General features: G+C 44.8%; 1 protein-coding gene across 8 annotated transcripts in view; it reads left to right on the top strand.

Moving 5' to 3' along the window:
• The window catches only part of SZT2 (SZT2 subunit of KICSTOR complex), a 2035845-nt gene that overhangs the window by 1491345 nt on the left and 519723 nt on the right, over nucleotides 1-24777 (top strand). For all 8 annotated transcript variants that reach the window (XM_069642429.1, XM_069642432.1, XM_069642427.1 and 5 more), the window contains 3 exons: nucleotides 15033-15215; nucleotides 16617-16811; nucleotides 18431-18606. In XM_069642429.1, the coding sequence (XP_069498530.1) occupies nucleotides 15033-15215; nucleotides 16617-16811; nucleotides 18431-18606 (554 nt within the window). The remainder of the gene's footprint in view (nucleotides 1-15032; nucleotides 15216-16616; nucleotides 16812-18430; nucleotides 18607-24777) is intronic.

Below are 24777 nucleotides of genomic sequence, written 5' to 3'. Positions count from 1 at the left end.
GAGACTAAGATCAGGGCAATTTGTGAACAGCCAGTATTGTCCAAGCCAGAAGGCGGCCATTGAGTATTTCATTTTTTTGAAAGACTGTTGCCCCCATATAAAAGAAGTTGTAGGAGAAGATGGTTAAACCTACGTTGACAAAGAAGTGGGAAACTGAAGCAGAATAATGATCAGCCTTTGGTTGGAGTGGAAGGGGAGAACCAAAAGTAGCAGGGAGGCTGCCCTTCTGATAGAAGATATTCAGGAGGAATGGAGCATAACCTGTATTGCGTGTGGGAATCACATATAAGTAATAAACAGTACCAGTGTGGTTCTTGTTTCCTTTGAAGACATTCTTATACTTGATGCTGTGAAGCAAGAAACATTACTACATCATTGAAATTGAAGTTGATTCTTCCCATATATACAGACAAAGACATTGTTTTCATTGAAGCATGATGAAGTATAACCTGATTCTTTGTTGATGACATTTTTGCTGAGGTTTATGAAGTACAAACTTTGTTGATGAAGCAAAGTGCTTCAAGATCTTGGTTACAAGTGGACGGAGGAACACTTTGTTAAATATTTGTGATCTGTTTACATTTTCACAAGTGATAAGAGAAACCTTTTGTTGAACATCTATGAACTGTCGGTGGAATTCATATTGGAGTTTAGGATTATCAGCGTGGAACATTTTGTTGTGAGGCAAGATTTCCTTATCCTTTGGGAACAGCTAAACAAAATCCTTCTTGAGTCTGGGAAAGGGGAGTTCACCCAATGTATGGGGAGAAGCTATTGTTATGTGAAATTAACAGTTCTATTTGTTGCTTATGAACTGCCATACATGACCTTGTTGAATTGGTGTATGTATAAGTGTGAGGGACAGAAACCTTTTGTTAGTGTTTTCTTTAGTTTATTTTAGGCAGGAAAATCCTCGTCAGGGTAGAGATAGTGAGGCGTTAATCCAAACTTTTGAGTTAATAAAATTGCATCTTTTGAAAAACCTTCACGAAGTTGTCTGCCTCACATTTCTGACCCCTTACAATACAAAATGGGCAAAAAGTTCTCTTGAAGCTCCTGGTTCCCCTGTGGTAGCTCCTGCCTCCTGGGTGATGCCCGACAACCATGGGCTAGTTTTAGCGCCTGCTCATTGAATCTCAATTTCAAACCCTTTATACATGTCACAGCTGTTCTTAAACCGGGAGACAGAAATTCAGAAGCGGGCAGATTGAACAGGCTGGGCAGGAACGATTACGACTGGGAATTGAAAATGAGATCTCAAGACAATTTTCCAGCTATGTGGCTTTCCTGAGGTGGACCTCTATGCATCAAAGCTCAATGCCAGTGTCCCCAGTTCGCATCATGGGAGGGTCAAGGACTCAACTCCCTGGGGGATTCTCTCCAGATCAGCTGGGACCATCTTCAAGTGTATGAATTCCCCCCACTACGCTACTTCAGACAGTGATACGCAAGTTCAGGACCTCAGTCAACTGCAGGTTAGTCCTCATAACCCCACAGCTGCCTTTTAGAGTGTGGTATTCCGACCTGCTGCAACTGGCACTGCAGAGGCCCCTAATGCTGAAGATTACATCACAGGAATTCCTATCTCAGCAGGAGGGAGGGGGGGGTAATTCACCCGGATGCACAGAGGCTAGCCCTAGCAGCTTGATTCCGGATCTAATCTGCACCACTGCAATCTATCGGAGGACAACCTTTGCATTATTCAATGCGCCCGCAAGGAGTCAGCTGTCAGCTAAAGCCCAGTACAAAAGCAAGTGGTCAAGGTTTTTCTTCTTAGCAAAAGAAAACCAAATAGATCTGCTCACCTGTCCCCTGAATGACGTTCTCTCTTTCATCGCACATCTCGTGCACACGGGGGTCCAGGTGGACATGTGCCACACTTATTTGGTGGCAATAGGTATTTACAGGAATTCAAAGCAAACAGTCTTCACTGCTGTAAACCAGTAGTGAAAAGTACTCCTAAAAGGCCTGTGCAGGCTTTTCCTACCAGTGCACAGGCAACGTCCAGTCTGGGATCTAAACATAGTTTTATCACCTCTAGCGCACAAACTGTTCAAGCCTGTGGCCTCCATCTTCATTAAGTGGGTCACGCTCAAGGCATTTCTCCTAGTAGCTCTTACATCAGCTAGGAGAGTCAGTGAGATTCAGGCGATGTCTGCATTGGAACCGTTGACTGTGTTTCACAAGGACAGGGTGGTTCTCAGAACGCATCCCAAGTTCCTCCCAAAGATTGTTTCTCCTTTCCACTTTAATCAAGAGATTGGTTTACCAGTGCTCGTTCCAAGTCCTCGGTCAGATGTGGAAAGGACACTGCACTTTTTGGACCTATGCAGAGTACTCATCTTGTACAAAAATTCCATCAGGAAAACCAATGCTTTCTTCTTCACGTTTGGCAGCGCCACTCCGGGAACGCAATCTTCTCAAGCGTCTGTGCCAAAATGGATGGTCTCGGCAGTAGTAGGGTCTTAGAAGAGGCAAAACAAGACTGTAATGGGCAAAAGCGACAGTGGTTGCGTTTCAGACACATTCTTCCTGGGATGTTAACAGCAAAGCAGCTACCTGGGCCACGCCTTCAGCTTTCTGCAAGCACTACTCCTTGTATACCAGCTACAGAGCAGATGCTGCTTTCGGGCAGGCAGTTTGAAAAATAAAACTGTGAGCAGCTTCTTAAGTCACACGGGTCATCCGCCCACCCCCAATTTCAAGGGTTAAGTTGCCCATATAGGAAAGGGACAGGAAGTAAGAGTAATAAAATGTTACTCACCGTAGTGACTACAATACACCTAACCTAACTTAGTGAAACAAGGAACTTTGAGTAAAGAAGGACAAGAATATCCAAGAGAAGGTAGAAAAGCCCCCTTGAGGATTTAAAGAACTGATTAACACTGTCACAAGGAACCATCCAAAGATAGAGTATTTAGGCTGAGTAAGCCTGCCCAGGAGAAGGGAGTCTTTTTTCCAGACCCCTTTTTTGTTTAGTGTTAGGGCCAGCATAGGTTTGTTTTTGGACAGAGGATGGACTATTGATTTGGACAACATCACTGACGTCGAGCACCATAGTTGGATTTATGTTAGGTCGGGCAAACCCCCTTGTATTACGGAGGGGTAGATGGCTATTATTTAGATGCATTCATTGATAAAAATGCCACCACTTTGTCCTTCTTCTGACTTACCACACGTGATAACTAATATATAGTATGTTACAATGCAAAGATGTTCTGAGGGTTCTGCTTGTTGTGCTTTTGACAGATTGTCATGCCTAAGCAAATGTGTAGACAAAATGCATCTGTTTTGTTGCTTTAAGTCTTAAAGATGCCCATCACAGAGTTCACTTCTAAACGTGCTGTGCATTCTTCTGGGGATTTCTCACAGTTTTACTTTCTTCTGGGCATCATCGTCTGGTTATTCCAACAGAAGAACCAGAGGTGATGCAACATGTCTGTGGGTTTAATTTGCACCATTGATCGAGTGAGTGAACCACAGACTAAGGGGCACCGGTGCACTTTTCTGGTTATTGAGTATTAGCCACAATTGATCCATGTTTTCATGCAGTATGACAAAAAGGTCAGACAGGTAAATGGGGAGAGGATTGCAACACTGGATTTTTTAATATGAAGGGAAGCATTAAAATGGTGCTAGAACAATCTCATTGTGTATATTAGCAGCTGTGCTGACGCAAATTTAGTAAGGAGAATAAGGAATCTATGGGGGCCAGACACATGCTACTAAGTCACTGAAGTGAAGCCCTTAGTTGCGACAAATGATTAACTTTTCTGGATCATAGATATTTAAATGGAATCCCCGAGACCAGAGCAGTAGATTGAGCGTCTAAACTCACATCAAGCTGAGTATTGCGTTGTCATACGGTTAGAATCACCTGACTGGGGAAGTGTTATTTGGTGCTCCTTTTCTTTTACTTGAGGTCAGCCATTGCTTGAAAGAAGGTTCTGGATTACACTTGTCCTGTAATTGAAGCTCAGCACTTATATAATTTTCTGCAATAGCTAGATGAAGCTGTGCGTCATAGTAACTGGTCACAGACCATCTTAAAGTAAAGTGCTGCAGCTTTATTAACTTTGTCGTGATGAATTGCTGTAATGCCTGTAGATTCAAATGAATCAAACTAGAAATGACAATGGTGGCTAAACTGTGGGTGTCGGGAGAAAGTGTGTCATGGGCCTAACTATGGTAATACTAGTCTTCTCCAGGGTGCCATAAGTAAAGGCTCTTAAAGTCATGGTCCCAGGGTTGTAGCACCCCTTTTCGAGCTCCGCCATCAGGTATTTCTCCCCCCCTTACTTAAGGCCTGGTCTTGTATAACCTCACTGTCGGGGCAGAACTCTGTTCTATATGGAGGAGGGTTTGCGGTAGCGGCTTAATAGCACAACTGGCTGGCAGACTGCACATTTTCTTTTTGGGGCATGGCATTTTTTACTCGCATAAGGGGCAAGGTTAATACAATGTATGTTCTTACATGGAGAGTATTAGAGCACTGACATTTTTACTTATGATATATATGATATGATAGCGCCTATACACAATGTCTTTCAAAGCGCTTCAAGGCAAGGGAGAGAACAAGGGAAAATACAATGACATTCTTACAGGTCATGAACAGTAAGGATGTGAAATTAACTATCGTACTCGGCCTGACAACATTTCAGATAGTGCAAGAGCTAAGACATAGATAAGGAAGGGAGGGGGAGAGTGGGAAGGAAATGGAAACTGACATGCGACTACCGTGCTAGGCCTGACAACATTTCTGGTAGAGCCAGAGAAAAACAAAAGGTGAGGGAGAGAGGTGCAGAAAGGGAGTGGAGGAACAAAACAAGCGACTATCGTGCTAGGCCTGACGACATATCAGATTGTGCTGGATGGGGGGAGCAGATGAGGTTGCTAGCATACTAGGTCCAGGGACAATTTTGATAGAGTAAGTGCATAGACGAAAGTAAGGGGAGGAGAGAACGGAGAGTACAGAGAGAACGGAGAGTAAGCAGTCAAAAGGAGTGGAGAAGCAAGAGAAGCAAGAGTGGAGAGCAAATATAATTGCAGAAGACAGTAGTAACACATAATGTTGCAAGCCAGGATACAAGATGAAGATGGGAACTGCATGATTTAGGGCCACCTTACTATGGCATTGCATGTTTTACTGGCATTGTGGGAAAAGTCAACATGACTGGCCTACCATTTGTGCAGCAGCAATAAAACATTTTCTTCCTCTGGCAGAATATTTTTACTGTCATTAAGGGTAAAGCCAACAAGAGAATGTTAATTAATGGGGATACTTGCATATACTGACCGAGACTGCATAGACCTCTTTTTATAGCATCATTACTGTGCGTAATATTGCCAACCAGCCACAGGGTTGGCTGGTATGTTGGGTTGTCAGGACTCGGACACAGCCCCTTTGTTTCAACGCTTGTGTGCTCTAGCACCTTGAAGCATCTTTTGTACTGGGTGGAATTACCAATAAAGGTCTGACCAAATAACCGGACAGACCCTGAAAATATGACAAATACTACTTTATTCTCAATTCAATAAAGCAGGGCAAACTGACGGACAATGGACTGATGCTCACACACTCACACACAAACTTGATTGCACAGAGGTTATATACCCCAATATACATCTGTGACATCATCCTACGTGGCAAACTACAAAAAGTATTGACCGGAAGGATCGGTTAGGGGTACATATAACTTACATTGGGGTTAGTACATTATTTGCTGCCCCTTATCTGTAGGGCACGTTAATCTACCTCTAAATATGTATAATACAGATTATAGCAGAGAAAATGGCACAGATTGGTCTATGCAACATTGTATAGCATGTTCCCCCATAGACCCAACTGATTGGTTGGCATGCTCATCCAACCTTGGACTTTCGGCTCGCTAGCGGCATGTAAGCAAAACGAAACCCAGGTGCTCGAGTCACGTCAGATTGCTCCCCACTTTACCAATTAGTCCATCATCTCATCAGTCCGGCCATGAATCGGAGTTTCCCATTGGTAGTTGACTTTGTAGCCTGCTTTGTTCTGTAACATTCAAGGGAGTGTAAGCCCATCACTAGCTTCATCCGAACCTAAATGAATAGCCCTTGTTTTCGACTTCTGAATCACGTGTGAAGAGACCACAAATGTGTCCATTTTGACCTCCAATTTACTGCTGTTTGATTTACATAGGCTGGGTGTTCTTGCTTCTCATGGCCTCTAGGGACTTGCTCACTCCATCTTGTATAGACCTTATTCACTGTTATTTTTTCAATACTTGGCTCTTGCACATGTTTTCTTCTCCTATAATCCAAGAGAAATATGCCGTACGCTCAGGGCTTATCTGCCTGCCTTCCTCTGTGCCTTGCAATTATTCCTTAGAAAAGCACCCTCGATCCCAGGCCAACATAGACTCCTTTTTATTCTGCAGACAACACTTTTTCTCCAACATCTCCTGATTCTGCATCCCTGGTCTGTTTCTGAGGTAGCTGGATTGAATCTCAATACGAGACGATGTCCAGCTTCCTATCATGGCCTTCCTTGCCACGTTATATTTTCCTCTATAGCAAGCTTCTGTATCTCTCATCTACCTTGTGTTAAAGCGTATTTACACTTATTGGTCAGCAAGTTACTTTATCTTCTTTGTATATGATTATTTTATTATTTTGTACATGTTTCTGTATACCCTCTCCTTGACATCACTCTGCCCTCATCAAATTTCAATCAGCGCTACATGTTGTCCAATGGCGCGTGCTGTGAGAAATCTGAAGGTGTCGCACTCGCTGGTCCCCGGTGGCCAGGACACGCCCATCGCTATTGCATCCAGTTGCTGGGGTTGGGCCAGTAAGGGAGGATCAGACACTGAAGGGTGAGACGCGGTATCCCCTTCCTTATGACACCTTTTCCCCATCCTGCAGGTAGGATATTTAGACAATCTACCCCTCGCCCCCTTTTCCAACATGAATACTTTCTCACACCGTGAGCGACAATGGGCTAAGACCATATCCGTTTAACTGACATGTCTCAACACAAGTGTAAGGTGTCTTTCCCTTGGTTTCTAAAAAACGGGGTGAGCAGCAACCTTTAGGAGTGGGAACCTTATACCTTACTGCATACATGTGCGAAATGAAAACCCAGGGGGGATGATCGATGGATCCTCATATGAGTGCCTATGTCAGACCTCAGTATGTGCACGCGGCCCTTTGGTAGGGTTGGCCCTCTAATAATAGCAGGGTAGCCTTGGGGCCAACCGTAATGTGTGCGCACCGGGTTAAATAAGCAGTCACAGCCTTATTTCTTCTGACAAGCTTGAGCAGAATCCTTTATAAAGCAGACCATGTAAAACAGATCTTTGGTATACCCCAGTAACATCACACCACTGGGCCCTCATTTCTGTGATGAGGAGGACACTGCAGCACCACAGGGCAGTATTCCTGAACCAAACAAAAGAACCCTGTCACTAAGCATCTAGATAACACTAGAGTAGACAGGGCGGTGGGGTTATGAGTGCGGTGGGTCTCACAGAATCCACCTCTGATGGTTCTCTTCACATCCGCATGGCTCTGAAAGGCTAAGGCAAAAACCCTGCAAAAACACCTTACAATCACCTTACCGCGTCCCCTATCCAGACAGCAGCTAAAAGAAATTACAGGCATGGCACCCAGCCAGGCTGCCAACAGTATACTTTTCTCCTCACAAAGTAACGCCGTACTACAGCCTGCTTCTCAAACCTTCCCCACTCCTACCTCATGTCACAGAGCGGGGAAGGAAAATTCGACGGCTACTGTCTGTCCCTCATGGTGGGAGCACAACCCACGGGCACTCGCATCAGCCCGCGTTGAGCTGCCTCCCTCTCGGCCCTGCTCACTACCTCATCCCTGGAGAGGGGAGAGCGAAAGCCGGCCCGATCAACGGCCCAGAGAGGACTTTCTTCAGGGCCTGGCCGCCCTGCGTGTTCCCTCAGAGGAGAGCGCCACTCGACAAGACTATATATTTTATTGGTCCTTCACACTGTGGCTCAAGGGCAGGGGACCTGTGACAGGACTTTAGGTGGCATCACCTCATCCACACTCCCTTCCCCCTGCTGGCATAACATACCATGTCCCCCGAGATCTCCCATGAAGGAGAGAAACAACAGTCATGAAAACGTGACTGCTAAAATGATTGTGAATACCCAATCCATACACAACAATGAAACCCCCTCAATGGATTGGGGTTTACACAATGGTCAGGCAGAGTCAGGCAATTTCCAACAACTACACACACCTGACTGCCCTTTCCCTTACCCGTAGGGATAAAAAGCAGAGCACGAGAGCACACTCTGAACAAGGCTGATGCATGAGGAAGCAGCTATTCCAGGACGGCAATTCAAAAAGAGGAGAAAAGTGGTGGACCCGAAAGGACGTCAAGGGTGGGAGTTGCCCTTGCCCTTTTCAACCCAGGCCCGCAAAGCCTCCGACAAAGAAAACATAGGACCGGGAATCGCAGCTGGCGAGCGGTGTGATAGATGTCAGCGGTACATGCAACCCTCCCACGCTGATAGCTAGGGCGGGGAGACGTGGTTGCAATTGTGGTACCATCCTTGACTCCAGCGGCAAAAGAAATTCAGCACAGCCGGTGAATCGGAAGAACCTGATAGGGGACCGGAATGTGTTAAGCTCAAGGTTGCAGTGGCAACATTAAGAAGATAAATAGACAGAGGTCTTTGTTGTGAACAAACTTGTTACCAGAGATAGTGGTCCGGCGCCACGTGGGCACTCATTTGAAGGTCTCTAGCTGGTACCCCTCTCCTGAACAAAGAGAATGTGAAACTACAAAAGTATCGGAAATACAAATACCAAGAGGCCATAGGGAAGGCTGTGTGAAGTGTCAAGGTGGTCATACAAGGGTCAAGCTAAAATCTCTGGAAGGTCTTTGATAAGCTACAGAAGTTTTGACAATTGTAAGAAAGTGAGACCGATTGAGAGAATTTGTGAAACAGACGTGTGCGCCCGCCGGAGGGGAACACTGTGCGAACAGTGAGTTTGCAAAGCCAACACTTGCCCCAAGCTAACAGAGTAACCCAGTGAGACGTGATCGCCCTTCGGAAGTCTCTGTTAACAATTGCGTTTTAAAGTCTTAACCTGAGGGAGGCTGATGACTGAGGAAAGGATCGGAGCCCGGCTGAGGGGGATCCAAGGGTGAAGGGTAATCGCCCAACGTGAAGAACGACTGAAGGAACTTTTGTTTTGGCATATCAGGCCCTCTGATGCAAAAGACTTTGGATACAGTAGGCCCTGATATAGAGAAAAGGAACTTTAAGCTTGTGCCAGAAAAGCCCAGGAGTGTGCTGTGCTCAAGGGTCCTGCCTTGTCCTGTGCTAAAAACGTAGGGAAGGGAGACCGCGGCCATAACATCCTGACTTCTTTACTTGTGAATATTATCCCAAACCCTTTTGTATCATAGCGTTAAGGATTGGCAATAGGTGTTCTTAATGTAGGCCCTTTTATTTGAGTAGACTCCACTAGGACTCTTTTATTATTATTTGATGGTCGTAGCTTGCTCCCATCTTCGATTTTGGTTTAGATTAGGCGTTCATCACACCCATTTTACAGTTTAATAAGCACCTTTGCACTGTGATCACTTGTCTGTCTTACTTTGATACCATGCCTTCCTTACAGTGCTGACACCCTTCCACTCTTTCAGTACGAGGGTACATTCGATACGGTTGCCTTAGTGCATATGGGCTCATACACTATGGGGTATAGGGACAACACATGGGGTCCCACATACAGCTCTTCTCCTACTGTTCCAGTATGATGGTGGTGAGGGGGCGGGAGCTAGGGAGAATGCATCCACCTGCTTCTCTACACTAGGTGAAAGATTTAAGGTTTGATTAAAGCACATATGTCGTCTTCATTGTGCAGCACGGGTCGTGCCCCTGCAGCAGCATGCTCATCATGTGCATTGCACATTTGTGGTGATTCACGCCGGCCCAGAGTTTTGTGCAGTCCGTGCTTTGTTACCGAACTAAGAGGAGAATGGCCCTCAGCATGGCTCAAAGGTGGGCCCCCACATTGTGTTAAGCCACTGGGCTGGGGTTTTTCAGGAGAAGTCAGTGATCCAAAAAAAGAGAGGGGGGGCATGTTTAGGGGCCTTAGAAAGAGTAGTAATGTTGTCTTAACAGTGCCCTAGGCTAAACAAAGGCAAGGAAGGGTGACTGATTTTTCCAAAAATTAGAGGCACGTAATACTCTTAATTCTTGCCACTGGTCAAAGGATGCTCACCTCCACGGCTAGTGGTGTGAACTCATGGGAGTTCCTGGGCGTGAATAATGTCCTTCATTACCAGAGTAGTGGCACAATAGTGTTCATAAATGCCACACGTACTCTAACGGGTAGCATGGCAGAAGCGGATGATGATGATGATGATGCGTGCACTAACTGAGAGAGCTTGTCAGTTTGAGACAGAACCTTGTTGCACTACTGTCAAATGCACACTATTTGCTCTGAATGTGCTCCAATCCTTTTAATGACTGTAAATGATAAAGTGCATCAAAATCCCCAGCAGTGAATTATGCAGAAAGCATATTACTGAGGTTTTTTCAAGTCCTGAACACAGAGCCAATCAGCTTCTTTGTCCTTCCCTTCCATCTGGAATGGGAGAGGGCGATCTGCCTGAGGTTAAAAACTGTTTAAGAAAAGTAGCCAAACATATAGCCTCACATCCTAGCCCACCAACCTAGAATCTCCTGGCCGCTTCCTACCAGGTACTTCACCTGGCTCCTCTTACATTCCTTGAGTGCAGCCCACCAACCTAGAATTTCCTGGCCGCTTCCTACCAGGTACTTCACCTGGCTCCTCTTACATTCCTTGAGTGCAGCCCACCAACCTAGAATTTCCTGGCCGCTTCCTACCAGGTACTACACCTGGCTCCTTTTGCACTCCTTGAGTGCAGTCCAACAACCTGGAATATCCTGGCCGCCACTTCCTACCAGGTACTACACCTGGCTCCTCTTACACTCGAGTGCAGCCCACCAACCTGGCATCTTCTGGCCACTTCCTACCAGGTACTACACCTGGGTCCTCTTATATTCCTTGAGTGCAGCCCACCAACCTGGCATCTTCTGGCCACTTCCTACCAGGTACTACACCTGGCTCCTCTTATATTCCTTGAGTGCAGCCCACCAACCTGGCATTTTCTGGCCACTTCCTACCAGGTACTACACCTGGCTCCTCTTACACTCCTTGAATGCAGCCCACCAACCTGGCATCTTCTGGCCACTTCCTACCAGGTACTACACCTGGCTCCTCTTACACTCCTTGAGTGCAGCCCACCAACCTGGCATCTTCTGGCCGCTTCCTACCAGGTACTACACCTGGCTCCTCTTATATTCCTTAAGTGCAGCCCACCAACCTGGAATCTCCTGGTTGCTTCCTACCAGGCACTACACCTGGCTCCTCTTACACTCCTTGAGTGCAGCCCACCAACCTGGAATCTCCTGGTTGCTTCCTACCAGGTACTACACCTGGCTCCTCTTAGACTCCTTGAGTGCAGCCCACCAACCTGGAATCTCCTGGTTGCTTCCTACCAGGTACTACACCTGGCTCCTCTTAAAAGTACCTTGTATTCTTCCTCATCATCATCAGAGATGAACGGGTTGGAGGCTGGTTCCTTTTTTACCTGGTCCACACCAGGATTACATTCACTGGGATCAACACCATCTCCACTTCAGATGGTCTAGTGAAATCTGATCACTTTGGGGCTGGATGTCTGGTTGATTGGCAATCTCTTGAAGGTTGTCTTGTTCTGTGCAATGCTTTCACCTCCCTTTGTACATTCTCCCATATGACTGGATCCTACCCTCTACATCGGGATTCTAGCACTCCACACTCACAGGTTCCCATACAAAATCTGCATGTCAACCAAGGTTACAGAAAAACATGAACATGGAATCATTAGCTGAATTCTTGTAACAAGCCTTGGCTAGGCAGATAAAAGCCACACATCTTTTTCCTGCCCTGATATATCACCAAAGACATTTTTCCAACTACTTTGGCTAGTTTAATCTCAATCCCTAGAACATTTGCCAGATAAATTGGAAAACCCACTGCCAGATAACACATGCGTTCATAGACTGTGAAGGTGTACCACAAGAAAACCTGTGGCAAAATGGTAACCATTACTTGATCTTTAATTGGGATGAAATGTCCTGCCTTAAGACATCCATCACAACCAAGATTGCTGCTTTGTCCCTTGCAAGAATCACTGTAAAGGCTATAGATGAGGTGTCGGAAGGCCTCAATGGAATGGGTAGTGGAACCAGTGGACCTGCTTGCGTTTCCCCTTCTGTCTTGGCACGTGTGTAGACCTCTCAAGTCTTAGCAACATGTAATGCATATATGTGCATGGTTTTCCATGGTTTGTAGCATCTGATACAATGTTTCAGAGATATTAAAATGATATTGTGACAAATCTCTGCATTTGGTCACTTCTCCCAAGAGGGGAGCCTCTTCCTATCTAACTATTGAGGAGAGCCTGCTATGCAATATTCCCCCTAGTGGTGTCCGGAAGCAGGATCTCACAGGGAGAGACACCCCTCTTCCGACAGAGAACTCCCTTTTCATAACATGGCAGAGATGAAGACAGAAATATCCGTCCCACCAGAGACGACGTGCATTTGTTACTGCAGTACCTCTCCTGAAGAAGGTCTATTTGGTTCTGAGGTGAGATGAGTAAACTTCAGAGTAGTAAAGAATGAACAGCTGCCCAACACTGAGATGAAGAAGCCCAAAGGAGTTAGGCAGAGCGTGATCCAAACACAGAGAAAGAAAAACTCACAAAGTCTGACATCCTACAAAGGGGGGGTGGAGGCCACCCAAACATGGACAGAGACCCGCGAGTTTCAAACGGGTCTGACAGAGACAGGGGCGCTGGTCTTAAAACTGCCGAGAAGGGACGGAACTAGATGTGTCTGAAGAACACCTTTATGCATAGAGCCTACGGAGAGGCTCAGGGGTGGAGTATCATCACTAAAGGGACTCGCGCCTTAATGGTGTGCTGGTATCCTGCGTGTACTAATTGAGAAAGACGACAGAGAATTGACTTAGCGTGTGGCCGTCCGGGGGAGAAGAGTGATAGAAATCCTCCCAGAGCTGATGCCACCATCCTGAAAGCACGCCGAGCTGTGCTGGAGACTAGACTGAAGCGAAGCAGCTATACTGCTTTCACCAACGGAACCCCCGAGCAGAGACACACTCACAGTGTCACAATCCCACAACAAAGAAGGCGACAATCAGAGCGGGAGACCCAAGGAGAGGCGTGACTGTCTTAAGTGGCAATATCCTAATTGGGAATAGTATAAGAGTGAAACGCGGATCCGTCATACTCATCCCACTAATATTAAAGTTGTAAGAAGAGTGAACCAAACTACAGGACGACTCCTACTAGTACTGAAAGTTATAAGAACAATTAATCGATCTTTGAGACCATTTTTACTTGTTCCATCTGAGAAGCATAGGAAAATTGGACATATAATACCCAAGGAGAAAGAGAGACTGTTACACTCACTACACAGATCTCAAGGGGGAAGGAAACGGGCTCAGAGACATAAGAATTAGTCCCACAGAGAAGGAGGGACTGTTCGTTGTTAAGACACTGAAGAAAATAGGGGTCAATAACCCTTTGGGGGAAACTTTAAGAAAGCCAAAAGGACAACAGTGCAAGATATAGAAGTGTCCTGTAAAAAAAGACGGAATGAACTGGTGAAGAAAATAGCAGAACTCTATTTAAATATTCCATATTGATTTGAGACACTTAAGTTGGAAAGTCATCTCTCTGCCCCTGGAGAAGCAGTCATTCTCCTGGTCTTAAGTTGTTTAGGACATATTTGATTTGGACTGCCACCCTGAGCAGAGCACCCTAGTTTTAGTTGGGTTAGGTAGGGCAACCTTTATATTAGGAAAGTTAGACCTTTTTCTTTTTGGTTATAATAAAACTCAGTCAAAACATGGTGAACCCTGGTCTGTCTCGTCCTTCTGACCCGCCTCATTATCCATCAAAGTGCATTGTCCTGGGGACAGTTTAAGCTTGTATGGAATTATAGAACTGTGCAGTATTTGGAGTCTGTTGATGAATGGCCGTGTATACTGGCATGTTGGGCTTCGGATCTTTTCATCTATGTGAAATAATTTCGGTTTGTAGTTCATGTTCATCATGGCAGTGTCTGGTTAAAAGGACAGTGTGGTTAATTGGGGAAAAGCTAGCATGGAACTGTGGAAACTGGCATCATCGTTTTCTGTAGGCAGTGTGTAACTATTATGGTCCTTTTTGGGGGGGCATACTAATGTGCTTCACCGGTGCAGGACTGGATAGCACTGCTGAACGATGTGGCACTAGCCTGCTGGAAATAACTAGGCTAGTAATGTTCTCCGTGCAGAATCCTGCATTACAGTGCGCCCATGACAGTCTTTTGGGAGCGATGGAAATCTGGAATGATAGGTTCTTGGGGGCTCTGGGGAAACTGGCATGACTGTGTGCCTAATTGGGGCAATATTGACATGGCACTGTTGAAAATGGCTGGCCGTATTCTAGAAGCAGTGTGATGGCATGGGGTTTTTTCAGGGATGTGTAAAACTGAGCCCAGAATATAGTTCCGGGCAGTGTTCAAACTGAAAGGATAATGTGCCTAACACCCGTACCTTTCTTGGTACAGTTGACACTGCCATTATAGTTTTATGGAGGAAATTTAGGAAGTAGCATGACAGTATCCTTAATTGATGTAAAACTATGATGTCCTTTTTGAAAGTGACATGACAATATGTGATTATTTGGGGTGCTTTGAAGCTGGGTTTACAATGTGGAACTGCTATGTCAAAGTTTGAAATAAGCTGGGACATTAAGCAGAGTTTTGCCTTATGAGTGCTCTGGTATTTGTGTGCGGTACCCATAACAGGCTGGCACAGTGTGGATCCTACAGCAACACAAGGCGTTTGTTAACTTGCTTGCTTTTATCTCTGCTATGTGAAGTTAATGCAGTTCTCTAACCTGATGTCACCCTTTCTTTCAGGGATTGCCTGTATAGCCTTATCCTTTGTGGATAGGCAGGGGACCCCCATTTTATTGGCACACAGCGAGCACCCAGAAACGTGTTTGCTTGGGCCGCACTCTGCTTTTCCACTTCGGGATGTTGAGTTTGAGAGCCTGACAACTGTTCGGAAGGTTGACGTGGTTCCTGGCAGCGTCCAATCAGGTGTGAAATGCTGATATCCTACCTATTTGATGTTTGTTTTTTTTCATTTTTTTGTCCATCTTCCACCTTCTCTGTAGACCTTTTCTCCAGTAATCCTATTTATTCCGATCCGTTTCTCTTCTTTTTGTATCTTAAAACTACACCACCTCTGTTCTTAACAACTGTTGTCTGTTTTTTTCCATCTGTCTACCTTGCTCCCGGTTGCATTGCTCAGGCAAATTCCCTTCTTCCTTTCAGCACCATTCGCTCTTCCTACTCTGCCTTTCTCCATCTATTACTTCCTAGGCCACTGCCTCAAATCCAGTGACCTCAATATCTAACCCTCATTACACCTTTGCCTCCAAATCCACCATCCTCCCCCTCTTTCCTCCTTACTCGATGACCAAGCGGCACTCTAATCCCTCTCTCCTACATACTTGATGACCAAGTGGTACTCTTATCCCCCTCTCCTACATAACGCAATAACCAATTGGCACTCTAATCCCTCTCTCCTACATACTCCATGACCAAGCAGCACTCTAATCTCTTTCTCCTACATACTTGATGGCCGAACTGCACTCTAATCCATCTCTCCTACACACTAGATGGCCAAGCAGCACGCTAATCCCTGTCTCCTACATACTGCATGGCAAAGCAGCACTCTAATCTCCCTCTCTTACATACTTGATGGCCAAGCAGCACTCTAATCCCCCTCTCCTACATACTCGATGGCCAAGCAGCACTCTAATCCCTCTCTCCTACATACTTGATGACCAAGTGGTACTCTTATCCCCCTCTCCTACATAACGCAATAACCAATTGGCACTCTAATCCCTCTCTCCTACATACTCCATGACCAAGCAGCACTCTAATCTCTTTCTCCTACATACTTGATGGCCGAACTGCACTCTAATCCATCTCTCCTACATACTCGATGGCCAAGCAGCACGCTAATCCCTGTCTCCTACATACTCCATGGCAAAGCAGCACTCTAATCTCCCTCTCTTACATACTTGATGGCCAAGCAGCACTCTAATCCCCCTCTCCTACATACTCGATGGCCAAGCAGCACTCTAATCCCTCTCTCCTACATACTTGATGACCAAGCAGCACTCTAATCCCTCTTCTACATACTCCATGGCCAGGCGGCATTCTAATCCCTCTCTCCTACATACTCCATGGCCAAGCGGCCCTCTAATACCTGTCTCCTACATACTCCATGGCCAAGCAAAACACTAATCCTTCTCTCCTACATACTCGATAACTAAGCGACACTCTAATCCCTCTCTCCTACATACTCAATGACCAAGCAGCACTCTAATCCCTCTCTCCTACATACTCGATGACCAAGCGGCACTCTAATCCATCTCTCCTACATACTCGATAACCAAGCAGCACTCTAATCCTGCTTTTTCTCCACAGAGGCCTGCCCCCTTGTACGCTTTAATATCTGGGAGAAAGGAAATGTGAGCCCACTGCAGCTCTCTGAGAAATTGAGCAGTGCGCTTCGCCACGCCTTGTGTGATACTATCATGGAGTACTGCCTGCTGCCTGCCCCCTTGTGCTTGGAGTCGTCCTGCCCTGTCCAGGTGGTTGAGGTGGAGGATATGGGGAACGGTAAGGGAGCCTGCAGTGCAGTCATGGTATTTTTCTTCTGTAGACCCCTCCTCTGCCCACAGCTAGAGTAGCAGGTGTTTTTATTTCTAATTGGACTTTCTTTATCTGATTATAACTCGTGGTCTGCAAGATCCATATCCAAAGCGGGGTCTTCAGAGGCAAGGCTAAGCTTTAGCCCTTTATCATACTGGCAGAGATCTCTTGTTCATGAAGACAGCGTGAGAAGGCCATCCAGTTGTATATTTTCCCCTTTGGATTCTGGGACTTGTAGTTTTTTCCAATTGACATGCAGAAAAACTACAAGACCCAGTGTTCCAAGCAAACGTAGCACTGGCTGGCCTTCTAAGGCCGTGCCATGGGAAATGTGAGAGCTCGGGAGTGGTGGAAAATTCAAATTGCACAAGAAACATGAAGGTATGTTTCCATTTCTAACCTTGTTGTGATCATTTCTTTTTTAAATTCATGTGTAGAATCAATTTAAGCTTTCTGTGGCTGATAGATCATCATCTTTGAAGCCTGGGCCAGTCTCATGGAATACCATGTGTCTTCCTGTGCCGCCACCTATTAGAATTACCATTCAATACTCCTTATAGCTCCTAGTCTTCTCTCCTGCAGATTTCATTTGAGCTGCTGTGGCTCATTTTGAAATTCTCCTTGGACTTCAGGTTCTTAACTTTTTTGAAGTTCTTTTGGGTTCACATGCTGGTGTCACCAGAGCAGCTGTGAGAAAGGCGAGACCATGCCTACTCTGTTGGAGATGCAATGGGTTACCATACCTGTAGCATTGACGTGTAAAAGGGGAGTCCCAGCTTTATCAACCATTGGGGCACAGGGGTGATATGACATCTTTCTATCCTTACAATACGAGTTTTGTGGTCTCACCTTGATATCCGCTACCCCAATGTACTAGCAGATCTGTGAGACAGAAGAAACACTGCATCCCCACTTAGCAGTGACGTGGTGGCACAGAGTAGAAAGAGAAATTGCCAGAGTTTGATGACAGAATGATGCAGCATGAGAGGGCAGCAGGATTTGTTGCAGGTAGATTGCTGTAGGGCTGGGTTTGCAGGAGAATCGTGCAAGCAGGGAGAGATGGGCTGGGTTTGCAGGAGAATCGTGCAAGCAGGGACAGATGGGCTGGGTTTGCAGGAGAATCGTGCAAGCAGGGACAGATGGGCTGGGTTTGCAGGAGAATCGTGCAAGCAGGGACAGATGGGCTGGGTTTGCAGGAGAATCGTGCAAGCAGGGAGAGATGGGCTGGGTTTGCAGGAGAATCGTGCAAGCAGGGACAGATGGGCTGGGTTTGCAGGAGAATCGTGCAAGCAGGGAGAGATGGGCTGGGTTTGCAGGAGAATCGTGCAAGCAGGGAGAGATGGGCTGGGTTTGTTGTCTGTATCAATGTCGCAGAGGAATAGGGCGAGTGCTTTGGTGATTTCCTCAAATGGAGGGAAAGGCGCTACCTAAGCGCTTCTTGGGGTTAATCTCAACTGGATGAAGACGGCTTTACATACACAGCTTTTGGGATCATCACATTGATAGGCTTTAAAAGTTACGTCACCTCTTTAGGTGCTGGAGAGAGGCTTTTACCTTGATCACCAAACTGGATTTCTTTTCCCCAGGTCGACTGCGGAGAACAATGTCTGACACAAAGGGCTTGTCCCTTACAGTTGGAGGTGCTGGGAAGGTGTGCCCACGGCCGCTGCAATTCTCATCCACTTCAATAGCAGGTGCCGGGAGTCCAGAAATCACCACTCCACCCAGCAAGATGGGACGTCGTAGCTTTTGGGACATGCTGGTAATATCCCATGTTTGGTGATGCAACTTAATTGAGACCTGGGTAGTGTGCCCTATTGGAAAATGGCAGTGTGCGTGGTGCGGGATGCTTCGAAGTAGAAGTTTACATAATTTGCTTGACAAAAACGCACACATGCAAATGTGAACCTTGTTGTTAAAGGTAAGGGAAACCTAGCGAGTGAAGCCTCCTGGTGAGGGTGTGGTGTGCTGAGGGTCAGGGGCAGGATATGGCAATCACTTACCATTCAGTGTCAGCTGTAGGTTAGGGCAATCGATGACCTTTCAGAGACAAGTTCAGGTAAGGGCAGTCACTTCCCTTTCAGGGACAGGTTCATTTAAGGACAACTACTTCCCTTTCAGGGTCATCTGCAGGTTAGGGCCACCACTTCCCTTTCAGGGTCCAGGTGCAGGTTAGGGCAGTCACTTCCCTTTAAGGGTCAGCTTGTCAGCTGCAGGACAGGGCAACCACTTCCTTTTCAGGGTCAACTGCAGGTTAGGGCAACCACTTCGCTTTTAGGGTCAGCGTCAGGTTAGGGCAACTGCTTCCCTTTCAGGGTCAGCGTCAGGTTAGGGCAACTGCTTACCTTTCAGGGTCAGCGTCAGGCTAGGGCAACCATTTCCCTTTCAATGACGGATTCAAGTTGGGGCATACACTCACCTTTCAGGGTCAGGTGTAGGATAGGGCCACAACTTCCCTTTTGAGGGTCAAGTGTAGGTTAGGGCAATCACTTTCCTTTTAGATAGTGTTTAGGCATTTCTTACTAATCCTTATTCACCAAGCCTACCTGTGTCCACCATCAGGCAGACCACTTGATACTGTGCATTCATTAGTCCCTCCCCAATATCCTCAAGCTGTGTTGAGAATAGTGTCATTGCTCCTAGTTAAGAAATAGGGAGGTGGATGGTGTTCTTTTGTGCATTAACTGGGGTGCTAGGTGTCCTAGATAACACATGCTCGGGTGTACTGCTGCGACATGGCTTCACTGCCAACTACAAGAATGGGGGTATAGGGACGGGCAGAGTCTTGGCCTTTAGAGCACGTGAGTAAATATGAGGGATGGATTTTGGTCTGCAGACCAACACTAGGAGTGTTTCAATTTTCAGTGACCTTGTAAGGTAGAAAGCCAGGGCAGAGTTCCTAGCCTAATTTGGTTTGAGCCAGCTGGTGAACTAAAAAGACAATTTCTTTCACACTACAATTCTCCCTTCAAAGGAGCAGATGTTTGTAATCACTGCATGCGAGTGCCTTGGCCTTGTGAGTTGTACAGCAGGGTCTCTCAAAAATCAAGTTTGGAGCCTGCTTCTGACACACATTTGAGGAGTCGCCATTATTTAATGACCAAGCTGCAGTTGCCGTCTCCCTCACAAATGACAGAACCTGGCACCCGCATATTACTTTTCCTTAGGTTTAGTGCAAGTTAGAGCTAATTCGGAGCTCGCCTGTTACCCTCCAGATGCGTTTGCCGCCGCTGATGCATATTGAGGGCCAAACCACCAGGTAGGTGATAGGCTGGCTATCCACGATTTCCTTTAATTTATATGTACGAATTATGAAATGCATAGTTGGAAACGAAATTGTTACTGATAAAGTGACCATATGGTTGTCGAAGGTAAAGGGCAAACTCTGGCGTCTGACCATGGGTCTCGCCCAGGCTATGCCCCTTGAGGTGATACTTTGTGAACTGGGATTGTCTTCTATGATGATTCAAAGAAAAATTACGGCTGGTATTCTTATGCTGAAAATGTTATCTACTCAAGGGAAAAGAGCCTTCCCTATATTACATTTTTAGTGAATTAATGATGGTAGGTCAATGATGAAGGTAGGTCTTTAAAAGCTATTAATCTATGGATTAAAGAAGTAAGAAAGTTCAGAAGAGTGAACCTAGAAATGTTGGGGTCGATATCACGGCACTGGCATGGGACATGGACAATAATATATCACTGTTGAATGAACATGTTACTTGAGCTGTTATGTTAGACAAAGCTTTAGGATTAATGCACTTTATTAATTTTAATGATATAAATACAATGTCACCACCAGAAGATTCATATAACAACTCTGCCTCAAACAAATCCCAACTTTGGCTTGTTTGGGTGCCTGGCAACATATCCCTCTGTCAAAGATTATGCAGGATCTGTGAGGGGGATTTTAAGGAAGTGTATAGAAAAAAGATTATTTAAATATTGATAGCCTGGAGATTGACCAGACATGGTCTTATATATACTCTTGTGTAAATCTGGTTTTGTGTTTTAGAGTTTGCTATATGTGGCAGGTTATACAGAGACTTTCTAAATAACTTTTTTGAAGAAATAAGAATGATGAAATGATACTTAAATGAAATTTTATGATATGAAATAATTGTTTTTAAACAAGGAATGAGTTTAATTCTTTTTAGAATGGTAATAGTACATTTATGTAATTGTGTGATCAATTGTAATGTGTTTTATAATGGTGTTCCTTTTGTGGTATTAAAAGGTTTGATTAACCATGACAACATTTTAATTAAAAAAATACATAGTTGGTATACATTCAGCAATAATATAGAATAATAAATTCCCCAGCTAATTAAATAGTTCATAAAAATCAATATTACCATTATTCAAACAGTTAAAATTCAAGTATGCATTATCTTATGTTCTACATTGCACATTGTCAGTCGGTGATCTTTGAGAATTTTTATTAGCTTCAAGTTTAAGAGCTATTCTCCAATAATCACAGTAGCCACTATGTCAGAGACAGCAAAGCTTCAATTTTCTACCAGTAGTGGATAATTCAGTAAATCAAATAGAATTCATCCCTGTCATTATCCTATACCCGATCTAATCCTTAGCTTCATGACTCGTCGATAGCGTATAGTGTGGGCTAAATACTTATTTCTTAGCTTCTCGACTCCTCATTGGTGTGTAGAGTGAGCTAAGAGGTTTATTCCTTAGCTTCTTGAGTCATTGGCGCGTAGTGTGAGCTAAGATGTTTATTCCTTAGCTTCTTGAGTCGTTGGTGGCCTATAGTGTGGGCTACAATGTTTATTTCTTAGCTTCTTCAGTAGCGTGTAGTTTGAGCTAAGATGTTTATTCCTTAGTTTCTTGTGTCGTCAATAGTGTGTAGTGTGGCCTAAAATGTTTATTCCTTAGCTTCTTGTGTCGTCAGTAGTGTGTAGTGTGGGCTAAAATGTTTATTTCTTAGCTTCTTGAGTCGTCATTGGCATGTAGTGTGGGCTACAAAGTGTATTCCTTAGCTTCTTCAGTCGTCATTGGCGTGTAGTGTGGGCTAATATGATTATTTCTTATCAACTTGAGTCAGGGACATGTAGTGTAAGATAATATGCTTATTTCCTAGCTTCTTATATCGTCATTGGTGTGTAGTGTGAGTTAAGATGTTTGTTCCTTAGCTTCGAGTCGCCACTGGCGTGTAGGCGAGGGCTGGGCGATATGGACCAAAAGTCATGGCTCGATATTTTTGAGCTGAAATGCGATGTACAATATATATATGTCAGTACTGTTTGTGGGTTAAATGCTCATTTGTAAGCCGCCAACTACATGTGAGATGTCACAAACACCTCTATTTTTAAGACAATTATCAAAATAAAGTGCAAATACAGGGTTCCTCTTCCTGTTTGAGAATACACACAGCTGTATAAATATCAAAATGTAAATAAAACATTGTAGTAAATGTTATTATATACGTATAAATCTCGATGTTAATTATATTGTCTCATCCTATTTCGATTTTGTAAATATATAGAGATATATCTCGAAAACTCGATATATCGCCCAGCCCTAGTATAGTGTGAGCGAAGATGTTTATTTCTTAGCTTTGTGAGTCACTGGCATGTAGTGTGAGCTAAGATGCTTATTTCTGAACTTCTTGATTCGGCAGCGATGTGTAGTGTGGGCTAAGATGTTTCTTTCTTAGCTTCTTGTGTCTTCAGTAGCATGTAGTGTGAGGAAAAATATTTATTTCTTAGCTTCTTGAGTCGTCATTGGTGTGTAATGTGGGCACAATGTTTTTCTTAGATTCTTGAGTCATCAGTAGCGTGTAGTGTGGGCTAAACTGTTTATTCCTTAGCTTCTTGTGTCGTCAGTAGCGTGTAGTATGGGCTAAGATGTTTATTCCTTAGCGTCTTGTGTCGTCAGAGATGTGTAGGGTGATCTAAGTTGTTTATTTCTTAGCTTCTTGTGTCGTCAGTAGCGTGTAGTGTTTGCTAAAATGTTTATTCCTTAGCTTCTTGAGTTATTGGTGGCATGTAGTGTGGGCTATGATGTTTATTCCTTAGCTTCTTGTGTCATCAGTAGCATGTAGTGTGGGCTAAGCTGTTTATTCCTTAGCTTCTTGTGTCAGAGGGGTGTAGTGTGGGATAAGATTTTTATTTCTTAGCTTCTTGAGTCGTCAGAGGCGTGTAGTGTGAGCTAAGATGTTTATTCCTTAGCTTCTTGAGTCGGTGGTGGCCTGTAGTGTGATCTAAGATGGTTATTCCTTAGCTTCATCAGTCATCCGTTGCATGTATTGTGATCTAAGATGTATATTTCGTAGCTTCTTGTGTCAGAGGGGTGTAGTGTGGGCTAAGATGTTTATTCCGTAGCTTCTTGAGTCATAGGTGGCCTGTAGTGTGATCTAAGATGTTTATTCCTTAGCTTCTTGAGTTGTCAGTAGCAAGTAGTGTGTGCTGAGATGTTTATTCCTTATCTTCTTGAGTCGTCGGTGGCCTGTAGTTTGGGCTAAGATGTTTATTCCTCAGCTTCTTGAGTCGTTGGTGGCCTGTAGTGTGGGCTAATATGTTTATTCCTTAGCTTCTTGAGTCGTTGGTGGCCTTTAGTGTGGGCTAAGATGTTTATTCTTTAGCTTCTTGAGTTGTCAGTAGCAGGTAGTGTGTGCTAGATGTTTATTCCTTAGCTTCTTGAATCGTTGGTGGCCTGTAGTGTGTGCTAAGATGTTTATTCCTTAGCTTCCTGAGTCGTTGGTGGACTGTAGTGTTGGCTAAGATGTTTATTCCTTTGCTTCTTGAGTTGTCAGTAGCAGGTAGTGCAAGCTAAGTTGTTTATTCCTTATCTTCCTGAGTCGGTGGCAGCCTGTAGTGTGAGCTAAGATGTTTAATTCTTAGCTTCTTGAGTCGGTGGTGGCCTGTAGTGTGATCTAAGATGTTTATCACTTAGCTTCATCAGTCATCCGTTGCGTGTATTGTGATCTAAGATATTTATTTCGTAGCTTCTTGTGTCAGAGGGGTGTAGTGGGAGCTAAGATGTTTATTCCTTAGCTTCTTGAGTTGTCAGTAGCGTGTAGTGTGAGCTAAAATGTTTATTCCTTAGCTTCTTGTGTCGTTGGATCGGGGGCATGTAGTGTGAGCTAAGATGTTTATTCCTTAGCTTCGTGAGTCGTTGGTGGCCTGTAGTGTGGGCTAAGATTTTTATTTCTTAGCTTCTTCAGTCGTCAGAGGCGTCTAGTGTGGGTTAAGATGTTTACTCTTTACCTTCTTGAGTCGTTGGTGGCCTGTAGTGTGGGCTAAGATGTTTATTCCTTAGCTTCTTGAGTTGTCAGTAGCGTGGAGTGTGAGCTAAGATGTTTATTCCTTAGCTTCTTGTGACGTCGGATCGGAGACGTGTAGTGCGAGCTAAGATGTTTATTTCTTAGCTTCTTGTGTTGTCGGAGGCATGTAGTGTGTGCTAAGATGTTTATTTCTTAGCTTCTTCAGTCGTCAGAGGCGTCTAGTGTGGGTTAAGATGTTTACTCATTACCTTCTTGAGTCGGGCGGCGTGTAGTGTGGGCTAAGATGTTTATTCCTTTGCTTCTTGAGTTGTCAGTAGCAGGTAGCATGAGCTAAGATGTTTATTCCTTAGCTTCTTGAGTCGGTGGTGGCCTGTAGTGTGATCTAGGAGGTTATTTCTTAGCTTCTTGAGTCGGTGGCATGTAGTGTGAGCTGAGATGTTTATTCCTTAGCCTCTTTAGTCGTCAGAGGCGTGTAATGTGGTATAATATGTTTATTCCTTAGCTTCTTCAGTCATCCGTTGCGTGTATTGGGATCTAAGATGTTTATTCCTTAGCTTCTTGAGTCGTTGGTGGCCTGTAGTGTGGGCTAAAATGTTTATTCCTTAGCTTCTTGAGTCGTTGGTGGCCTGTAGTGTGATCTAAGATGTTTATTCCTTAGCTTCTTGAGTTGTCAGTAGCGTGTAGTGTGAG

Source organism: Ambystoma mexicanum, chromosome 1q (assembly GCF_040938575.1).
Source record: "Ambystoma mexicanum isolate Mex_15411 chromosome 1q, UKY_AmexF1_1, whole genome shotgun sequence".
NCBI lineage: Eukaryota > Metazoa > Chordata > Amphibia > Caudata > Ambystomatidae > Ambystoma > Ambystoma mexicanum.
Note: the sequence above shows the minus strand (reverse complement) of the source record. Positions and strands in the feature narration are given on the sequence as shown.